General features: G+C 27.9%; 1 protein-coding gene across 1 annotated transcript in view; it reads left to right on the top strand.

The window, feature by feature from the left end:
• LOC100571229 (E3 ubiquitin-protein ligase Topors-like) overlaps window positions 1-9,158 on the top strand; it is a 13,956-nt gene extending 4,798 nt beyond the window's left edge. Inside the window, exons 2-10 of the mRNA XM_003243098.3 lie at window positions 1,889-2,020; window positions 2,547-2,768; window positions 3,256-3,359; window positions 3,607-3,654; window positions 6,123-6,280; window positions 6,783-6,882; window positions 7,936-8,257; window positions 8,322-8,557; window positions 8,706-9,158. Of these exons, the coding sequence (XP_003243146.1) occupies window positions 2,598-2,768; window positions 3,256-3,359; window positions 3,607-3,654; window positions 6,123-6,280; window positions 6,783-6,882; window positions 7,936-8,257; window positions 8,322-8,557; window positions 8,706-8,880 (1,314 nt within the window). The 5' untranslated portion in view covers window positions 1,889-2,020; window positions 2,547-2,597 and the 3' untranslated portion in view covers window positions 8,881-9,158. The remainder of the gene's footprint in view (window positions 1-1,888; window positions 2,021-2,546; window positions 2,769-3,255; window positions 3,360-3,606; window positions 3,655-6,122; window positions 6,281-6,782; window positions 6,883-7,935; window positions 8,258-8,321; window positions 8,558-8,705) is intronic.
• Window positions 9,159-11,358: the final 2,200 nt, after the last annotated feature.

Here is an 11,358-nt window from a genome sequence, read left to right as displayed (position 1 = left end):
TAATCTTATCTTGAGATTTTATAAGAGGTCAATTCACTCTAATCCTTAAATTAACGGAGCTACACGTGTTCTGTTGAGCGTAAAATTTGCTATGGCACGCACTTGTAAGACGGAGACAACACATGCGGGTATCACGTCCTCTTAAAACAAAATGTAGGAAATGTTTGGGAGGGCTATGGACATTTTTAGGCTTAGCACCTAAATCCCCCCCCCCTATTTGCGCTTATGACAGTAAGTGTAACTCAGCCACCCTGGTAGGCGATGTTCAATAATTTGATTCGATGCAAGCTTTTACCTTATCTGCCCAAATAACCAATAATAAATAAATACTAATTTCTACTCTAAACTGTAACCAATAGCAACTATTAATAAATGAAAATAAAATTTTCAATTTCCATCGTGAACCTCAATATACCTGTTTGAGCACCTCTTTAAAATACGAATTTCAGCAAATCTTTTCTTATTGCACGGTGAAAATATGAGAATAACCTCTATTCCAAATTTCAAGTTCGTACGTTGCGTATTTTTTGAGTTACAGCGATCAGTGACTAAGTGGTATTTGGATTTTATATGTATAGATTTATTCTAAGGTAGTATGCAGTGACCTTATTTTTTTTAAACATTGGTGGGCTGGTCTCGAGCGGTCCGTTTTGGCGATAAAAGAGTTCTTAACATCATGCCTTACCGCCAACCTTACAACATCAATCAGTCCGCCACGAAATAAATACAATTAAAGTGGAGGGGCGAGTGTCGCTTCTATAATGTTCTATGCTATATCACGATTAGAATAATTCCCTTGGAAAAATGAATGATTGCTACTTTTCTTCCATATTCTGGGTAAACAGTCTATCTTTCTTTTCGATGATCAAACTGGTTTTCTCTCTCATGCGCAGTCCATTTCTTTAGGTCTATGTTTTACACCCGTATTGATGTCTCCGTCATTCAAGTACGTATACGTTTAGTTTAAGAATTGAGTGAATCAACCTGTTATGAAACTTAAAGGTAAGAACATTATCTGTGTAAAGATTTTAAGAATTTTAATAGTATTGTATTAATTAATGATGGAGATATGCCCTTTGCGACTTAGGCCGACGTTATAATATCATTGTGACATTTTTGTGTACCTATAGTATGTAACTATATATGCAAGTAGGTTAAGTTAGGTTAGTTTAGTCTGCGATGACCCGTAAAATATTTTACTAGCTTTTGTGGAGTTCGCGCGTCCAATCCAGCACAGTCTTCCTGGAAAAATATTTAAACGGTCGATAAATGACAATAATAATAATCCATCGATTTCGATGTACTTCAATTAAGTCGATTTTATTAAATAATAAATTATTATTATTTTAAAGCGTAAAATATCCAAAATATTATTATAATATGTTATATATTTTGAAAATGGACTGCGGCTCTTTGGTTACTCTGATTATCTAAAATATTATTATTATCTTCTATGAAAATGATAATATATATATCTTAGTAGTTCAACTCTTTATTACTATAGTTAATATGAATTTCATCTAATAATCAATTTTTATTATTTTTCAAAATGTCATTCGCATCACTATATTAATATAACGTCTGGGACATATTATACTATAGTATTATTTAGAAATTACAGTTCAGTAAAACTATTGCTTAAATATTATAACGATTAAGATAATTCTTATGGTCCCATATGAATATTACATATTTTATTATATTGTTTGTTCTTTGTACACACCATAAAGTAACATATAGGCGCCGTCGCATATCTCTTCTGTATACTATGTTGAACCCAAACAACTGGTCATTGACCTGAAAACTTACTCTATCGTTCACACTATTGTTGTTTCGTTAATTGGTAACAAAAATACTAATCACCTGTAAAAAAACCTTTTATCACTAGATAATATTTTCCATGAGTGACCACTTTTACCACGGACATCTTGACCTAGCAATTTTCAATTTGGTTTAGTCCATCTTTGAAATCAATTAGGACACGTCTAAGAAATCGGCTTCCTATCATCTATTATATTTTGTAAGTACACACATTTAAAATAATTTTAATTGCTTATAAAAAATAAACTTAGATTCTGAATTATATAACATAGGTATAATATTATTCTAAGCATATTTACTTGTGGTACTTATCAATATATTTAATAATTTTGTCTCTATAGATTAATTAATTGCCAATAGAAAACTATTAGGATTTTTTAAATTTAATAAAACTTTACTTTATGAATTAATATTATCAAAATCGGCACAAGTCGCAATAACACTTAGATGTGGAGCAAGTAAAATTTAATTTATTCTTGGCACCTAAAATCTAATTTTTGGTTGTCACAATAACTCAGGAACTATCAATCTGAATACTTTTTTAATTATATTAATTTAATTATTAATGCATACCTATACTACATAATATATTAATGAAGTATGTATAGATACTCCATATTTACTTTATGTAACTAATGTTATTTTTTACAGAATAATTAACCTACTTTTTATTTTACAATGATTTAATCTGTCAATAATCTTATAATTTTAACCTTACATTGTAGCGGAGTTGTCATCGAGGGTAAAGTATTAGTATCAATTATCAATCATTAATAATGGAAATTCTTAATAACAAACCTACTGGGCGGCCTTCCACACCAGATCCACAATGTTCAATTTGTTTGAATGAATTGACCAATAAATGTTATACCAATGTATGTGTGCATTTATTTTGTTTTGATTGTTTACAATGGTGGTCAAATACGTGCTTACAGCGATGTTCAAGTGTAAGTTTAGTTAAGTCTTAATAATTAGTTGTTAAAATTATTTTTATCATAATGTATTTTGATACAAAATGTCTTGAATAGAAATTGACTATTTTATACGGTTTTGGAATACATACTGTTTTATTCTCATTATAAATATGAAAGTTAAGTAAATTTTATTTATTATGACATTCACTTTAATTATTACTACCGTTCATTTTAATGTACATTGAATGTTTTCTCAGTAATTTAAAATGTATAAATAAGGTCCAATAATAGTTCAAAAAGTTAGGAGACTGAACTTAAATTGAACATCAGAAAAATGTCATATTTGTCTTTTGAAGTCTTTCTTTAGTACAATCGAAAAATTCTAACTTATTCATTAATTAGTTTACTTAATGCAGTTAATATAATAATTGATTCAATTAATTAAGAGCTTGTTGAAAAGTTTCATACTTATAACATGTTTTAATCACAATGGTTATATTTTTGTATATCTATTATTTAGTCAGAACCAACTTGTCCATTATGTAAGCAAACATTCAGATACATTTATCATTCAATTGATGATAAAGGCGCTTTTGAAACATATACTGTTCCTATAGTAACGAGGTAAGAAACACATTATTTTATAACATTGATATATATATCGCCCGCCGCAGCAAAGAAGGTTGTATCTCTGTTTTCACAACTTTTTTTTTTCAAGTTCTCATAACTATTTTGTGTAGTTTCCGCCAAACTGATAGTAGCATAAAACAATCAAAGACGTTCTATACAATAAAATGCAGTTATATGCGGGCGATATGATGTTTAAATTTACAATAATTTTTTAATACATTGTTTGTTTTTCTATACCAAGCCCATCAACTGTTACGGATGTGAGTGAACAAGTAGCAAATATTAACAGGTAAGGTACTAGTACTTATTAAGTATTAGGTAAAGACTATTTAACATATGTTTACTATAATTTTATATTAAATTTAAAATGTAAAGTATTAAAAATTTATCTTATTTATTTAACATTCATTTAAAAATATATCAATGTACTTATTATAAGAATACCTACCTACTCTTTCAGAATAAGAGTCCCTACACTAGGTGGCGGATGATAACACACATGAACCCAACATATCAACATACCTCCCCACCATATCGTTTATGCATTCGCAAACTGGTGTACTTTTATTCTGAATAAAGTATAGAAGCAAATAATATTTTATTTATATATTTATTAAATGGAAATGTAATATGTATCAGTGAATTAACAAATATCAATTTTTCTTGACTATTAGAAATGAAAAATCATTTTATTATTGTTACTACCTAGGTATTATTTAAAGTTTTCCTAAAATGGATTTATCACACCTGAATATCTCTAAAGTAACCGCTATATTACAACATAGTAAAATAGAAAATAACACACAATGCAATGCTATATATAAAAGTACTTATTATATTATATTTATCAAAAAGTTGTATTAAGGAAGAATATTACATTTACAAATATCTGTGTACAAGTCCATGTCAGGTGAAATTTGGATTATATTATAATATATTATAATAGATATCATAATATATTTATTTTACATTGAAATTTTGAGACAAAAGATGTGTAATATTAATTTTAATATGATATCTTAAAATAATATTATATAGCATTTTTGACGGTAGTTGGAAAAACAACCCCTAGGAAAAAAATGCCCAGTAGCATTATACCGGGGATTGACTAAATATAAATAATTTATAAGAATTGTTTTATAAATTATATATTAGAAATAAAATTAATATTGTACCTATATTATGTTAAAAAATGTTATTTTATAAAATATGTATGCTTCGATACCTATACTTATAATAATAATAATAATTGTAAAAATTAATGTGTAAAAAAATAAAATAATAACAATAATTTTCTTTTACCCTATATTATATATAATATATAAAAAAATGCATACCATGATACTGAATCTTATAATAATAATTGTATGTAAATTAAAATGTAAATAATATAATATGTGATGGTAGTATATAATATTATGTGGTTATATTACCTAGCCAGCCACGATACTTGCAACGGTTATAATAATAATAATAATAATAATAATAATAAATAATAACAATTATTATAAAAATTATGTAATAGATATAAAATTAATATTGTAGGTTTATTATTTTATATAAAATTGTCTTTTACCCTATATTATAATATATATATAAAAAAAATGCATACATGTACTTACTATTATGTAATTATATTAACTAGTCAGTCATGAACTTATAATAAACATAATAATTAAATATAAATTTAAATGTACTGTGATTATAATATCACCTAGTCGTTACAGCGTTTTCTGATGTTATGAAATCTTCAACATTTATTTCATAATTTTGGATTCTTGTACATAGTTCTTTTATTCTTCTTTCTATAGCTTGAGTCAATCCTAGTTTTTTTTGCTGTTGAATGGCTCATCTACATCGTTTAAAGCCAACTTTTCAAGATTTGCAGCTACTTAATTTTTAATTTTTCTAACTAATTGGTCAGTTACAATTACGTCTTGATTGCGTTTATTTTGAGTTTACTGTTAAAAATGCCGAAAAACACCATTGTGGCATACATTTTATACACACACACACATACACACACACATATATATATAGTAATATTGTATTTTTAGGGTATAAGAAAATTTTTATAAAATGTGAATTTTTAACATATTATACAATATTTATTTTATTTCTAATATATAATTTATAAAATAATATTATTCTTATAAATTACTTATATTTAGTCAATCCCAAGTAAAATTCTGCTGGGGATTATTTTCCGCAATTTTTTTTGATAATACTAGTGTAATTCACTAATTATTCCATGTCTGTTGAAATGAGAGGCAAAATGCACTGATAAAATATTGCTGATATATGTTTCAGCAATATTTTAATATTATTTGCTCAAATTCATTACCTTAAATTGCTCCTATGCCAACAGTCCCCATACTAATTTATATAGACATATAATATAGTCTGTCCAGCGAGAGAACGCGCCGCGCGCCTACCAAAATTGGTCCGTTGGAATCATTCCCGTGCGTACCCAGCTCTGTGTGCCCCCACCAAGACGGCCCACCGACCGACGGTGCGCTCTGGGGACCGGCTGTACGTGTCCTCGTGCCGTCTTCGGCAGGCCGAGAGAGGGGGAAATGAGGCCTCGGCGCTCGCTCGATTGTCAGTCTACATGCGCATAAGCAGCACATTCTCTCGCTGGACAGACTATAGTTGAATGTTTTATTGTATATTAATTATTAAAATATTTTTTTCTAGAAGTATCCTACTATATTTGAAAAGAATCAAATTACTAATGAGATTTTATGTTTTGTCTAGAATGATCATACAAAGTATTTTAAGTATGGGTCATAGACCCCAAAGAATGAGGCCATTTTGGAGGCCGAGTGTGGATGAAGCGGGCAACAGTCATCTTCAATTATATCATCGCCAGCCTCAGAACTTACCATTCACAAATCCTAATTTACCAATCAATGGTATTTTTTATAATTTTGTTAATTGAACCGCATTCCTATATGTTGACACTGTCCTACAAATGTACAACATAGCAAAATGTACGTTTTCAATAATCCATTTTAATTTATTTTTTTAAAAAATTAGAATCAATTGACATATTATAATATTTAAAAGTAAGATTATTATCTAGTCTCTAGGGTATATTGGAGGCTTTTAATGATATTTAATTTTAAAGCCAGTTATGATAATTTTTAAATCTTCAAAAGAATTATAGATTTTAAATGCTCAAAACTTGCTTTTTAATTAAAATGTCAATAAATCCCCAGAGGTGCCCTGCATCTTATCTTTATATATTAAATTAAGTCAATTTGACTCTAAATTTAAAAATAAAAGAGTAAAATGGATTATTGTGAACGTAAAATTCAATATTTTGATATATTGTTTATTTGTAAGGTGGATACAAAACACACATTTGTGGCATCCTCTTAGCTTATAAATACATTATTTTAACTTTACTTTCAGGTCAAAGAACAAGAATACAAGTGTATGTTGATAATGTGTGGGCTGTACCATTACCTAATATAGATGACCGTTTTAGACATGGTACCATAGCCTTCTATCGGTAAAATTAAAAAAAATTAATTTTCTATTTTAATTTAAAATTTTAATACTAATTAATATTATATAATTTTTTTATCTTTATTTTATATGTCTTATTATTGTTATTATTATTTCATATTCTTCAGATGTTATTTAAAGTAACATAAGTGGATATAAGTAGTATAGTAAGTACATGATAGCTCATAAGGACTAAGTAGGTGACTTATAGTGCGGTCATTTGATGATGGGTTTTTGCCCCTGTCTAATTTTAATAGTCACCTAGTAGGCCGGTATTTGGTAAAAAATCTTAATTTTTTTTATAATTTTAAAGAAATATAATAATATTGTGTAGATACTATGAAATTGTTTCACAATAATAACTAATATTAATAGTTTTTTAGGTGAAATATATAGATACGTAGGTAAGTATATAAATGGTGTGTGTATTTGTTGTGTGATTAGGAGCATATTATACATTTTTTTTGGAGTGTACCTATTGTTTGTTCTTCTTCTGTTGAAAGGAAATAAAAGTTCACATTTACAAAAATGTACAATAGCAAAAATATTAAATCCCCCATAGTTGTTTCTCAAATAACTTTATTTCAATCCAATTCTAGTATTTATTAACTGACAATATAATTTTTAAAACAAACCAACCACTTAAATGTATCCATCATTTCTAAAAAATGTCTGATAGTATTTAATATTTTTAATATTTTCAGCTATATTTAGCGGTTGGGTTAAGTATTTAGTTAGTAATTAAATTTGTTTGACCCTTTTAGAAAATACGTATAATATATAGTAACTTATAGTCAGTAGAAGTTACTATATATATTTAGCTCCTCATATTATTTTTACAATTTATGTTTATGATATTTCATGTACATTTATGTAAGATGGGAATTGTATTAAGGTAAAAATATATTAAGTAGATATAAGCTTTTTAGGGAGGTTTCCAGTTATATTTAATGTTCAACCAAACTCAATTTTTGTTGAAAAAAATTAAATTCAAAAAATTAGTTTTAATTTTTTTTATAATTTATGATTGTATCAATGCATATTTTTATTCTTTCAGAAATCATCCAACACAAATGCACAGATTGCGTACATTCGTTCTTAGAGATCTTGTAGCCATAAGGGAATCTGTTAGATTTGAAGGTCAGCCCGTGTATTACCCTGCCAACACTGATTTGCATGCGACAAATTTGATAATATCATCACTTCCAAATTGTGAAATAAGACGGTTACATTTGATCGAAAACTTAAGGAGTTTTCTGAGTGTGCATGGAGTACACTTTTGCCACGAACTGTACAATTTTGCTCAGAGTATATTTGAAATTGGTGACTATGATAACCATGTTCAATATTCACATACTATTCAGGATACTGATTTTAATGTAAAATAAACAAAATATTACAAATTATGAGTTATTGTTAATATAAATGTATGTATATTTGTAGGCTTTATTTCAAGATGAACAATCTATACCAATCCATGTTGTACAGAATTCAAATAATGAAGAACTTCAAAGCCCAAATATAATAGAAGATAGTTCTAGCTCCGACTCTGAGAACAACTCTGATGTTGAAATTATAAGTGTCTCCTTCCGTACTACCGATCCACTTAATTCGGACTCTATTAACCAACCATCTACATCTACTGGAATTCGAGATTCATTAGATAGACCAAACAATAGGTAAGATAATGATTGATTCAACTATTGTTTATATTATATTTTATATACAAATAAAGGTGTAAAATTGTATTTTTTTATTTAATTGAACTGATTTAATTTATTTAAGGAGATGAATAATATCCTCTCTAACTATAAATGATTCTTCTAGTTGTCAATCCGTAAATGGTGGATTATCTCAAGTGTCATATTCATCTCGAGTAAAAAGAGGCAGGCCCAATTCAGATGAATCAGACGATGAAGAATCAAGAATTGCTACTCAAGGTTCTCAAACTGCTAATTTAAAATCTCGAGATGTTAATAACAAAAAGAAAAAGAAACACTAATGATTCACGGTTTGAAATCAGTAATCAAAGTACCAACCGGAATCGTTTATATCCAAGATCATCTTCATCTTCGGGAGAAACATATAAAAAACCTATTAAGAGTTGTATTCTACCGATAAAGTACTATAAACTAGTATTAATTTATCAAAAAAAAGAATGTAAAATATATATTATGTAATCACAGTAGAAATTAAAATTGTCAATCTAAGTAAACAGGAATAGACAATTTATGTATATGATTTTATTTATTTTTTCTTATTAAATAATTTACGCTTGAATGTGTGTATTTGATTCATTAACATAAAAACAAATGTATGCTAATCTTGATTGGTTATGTACGAAATAGATGTAATCAAGTGTTACGTAAGATAATAAAACTATTTTTTTTTTTTTTGAAAATATTATATTTTTTGGTTTTTCTATTCAAATGTATTTTATTCTTATTTGCTTTTTTAACCTTTGAAGAATATTACAAAAAAATAATCAGTATAAAATCATATTAATTTAATACAAGCATTAGAACTTAAATTTTGTAAATACAAAGCTTGAAAGACCGTTCCAGAATCGTTTTTTCATCGTAAACAATAATTTATCATTTTATGCTTTTTAATGAAATTGGTGCATAACAATATACATGCTCAACACCTACTATATAGCAGAGCGTCTATCCCTGTTTTCTGTGATTTGTGTTAATAAATTGTTCAGCCAACTCAAGAACCTTGAAAATGTAATAGATACAAGGCTACTCACACACTTTTCTTACAGGAAATAAGAGTACTTATTATTCGGCCAAATTTTGGCCATATCTACAATAGGGCTATTTGTCAATAAGTATATCTAATCTTGTCGCCACTGGCCTTAGGCCAATTGTAACGCCCCTCTAAAGTCGGCAACTTGCATTTACAATTTCCAGTTGATATATTTAGGAATTCTCAAGACAATTTTTATTATTTAAGTTTTCCCTTGAACTAACATTAGTTTAGATTAGGTTGAATCATAATGGTTCATTTCAGTCAACAGATATACACTATGACTATCAGACTATAATATATCTAGGTATGATCATATGTATAATAATATAATATACATTAATAGTTAATACAAAGAAACCAGAAATATTCATTAATTATCAAATTGGGATAAAATGTAAAATCGATGAATGAAGATTTAGCTACATGTACAACCATTAATCATCACCGTTGATTTTGAGATCAGTCGTTGAGAGCATAAGCGTGAATATAATTCATTCGCAGTTGCAACCTAGCTAATGACCGGTACCACAGTAATGAATTTAAATGAGCCAAGACCGTAGTTTTTCAAAGGCACATCCTTCACCAATGAAATATTTATATGATTTATAAAAAGTCTGTATTATCTGTTTACAATTAATCAAGTACAGTATTTTTAAAGTTTAAATTTAACTCCAGAAATCTTCATTTACAGCCTTATACAAACTAGCTATCAATAAAAATATTATACAATATATCTAACAATAGATGTGAACCGTACAGTCATCTGTCTTAAGTCTTTACTGTTATTATCTGCCTTCAATAGTTTTAAAAATAAATCATTTAAATTGTACCAGATACCCACATACATATTATATTGCGATTTGAGTTCAAATCACATGACAAATTATATAGGTATGTTAACAATATACCAGTTTTGAAACAAATCGCGCATCCACCCTCTACCCAGCCTTATTCTGTGACGTAAGCATTTCTCCGTTTCTCATTGGATCACATTGAAGAAACATTAATAGACAGATACATCAATTTTATTGTATGATGCATGTTATTAACGATATAAAGGTACTATACCTACCAAATACTGTTGTATGTACCCTCATACAAATTCATAATGCATTTTTTTTAAATAAAAGTTATGACCTATATGACTTAAAGCTCAGTTGATCGAGGTACTCTAGGCGCAACTGTAGACACATATATGGACGAGGGTTTTCTTAATTTTTATATTATTATATTATTGTTTTCCACAAATAACAATTTCTAAACATTGTCACGGTATAGAAGATAACTTATCTTCTATAGGTACCGTGACATTGTAATAGGTATACGGACTTCTCAATGTTTTTTGAGATTCAAAGGATATTAATAATCGTATAAACCTGAAACAACACACTTTTAGAACATTTGGTTTTATTTTAAGTTAACCCTAGGACACGCGCTTCACGGTAAAAAAGACCGAGCTTTTAAAATTTGGTTCATTGTTTCAAAAATACGAAATATAAACCTAATCCAAACTAGGTAGCTTCTAATTAGGTGATTAACTAAAATTAGTTACAACCCCCCAATTGTATACGATCTGATGTGTCAGTCATATTATTATAGAAGTGTTCAGAGTTCATTACCAGACATTACCTATTAATATATGGTCAAAAAGACCGTGTGCGTGTATTCTTGTGAATATTTTAAAAGTGTGTGATCTAGGGTTAAGTATTTATATACTTATAGACAA

This window comes from Acyrthosiphon pisum, chromosome X (assembly GCF_005508785.2).
Source record: "Acyrthosiphon pisum isolate AL4f chromosome X, pea_aphid_22Mar2018_4r6ur, whole genome shotgun sequence".
Taxonomy (NCBI): domain Eukaryota; kingdom Metazoa; phylum Arthropoda; class Insecta; order Hemiptera; family Aphididae; genus Acyrthosiphon; species Acyrthosiphon pisum.
The sequence above is the reverse complement of the archived record's forward strand: the minus strand, read 5'-3'. Positions and strand labels throughout refer to the sequence as shown.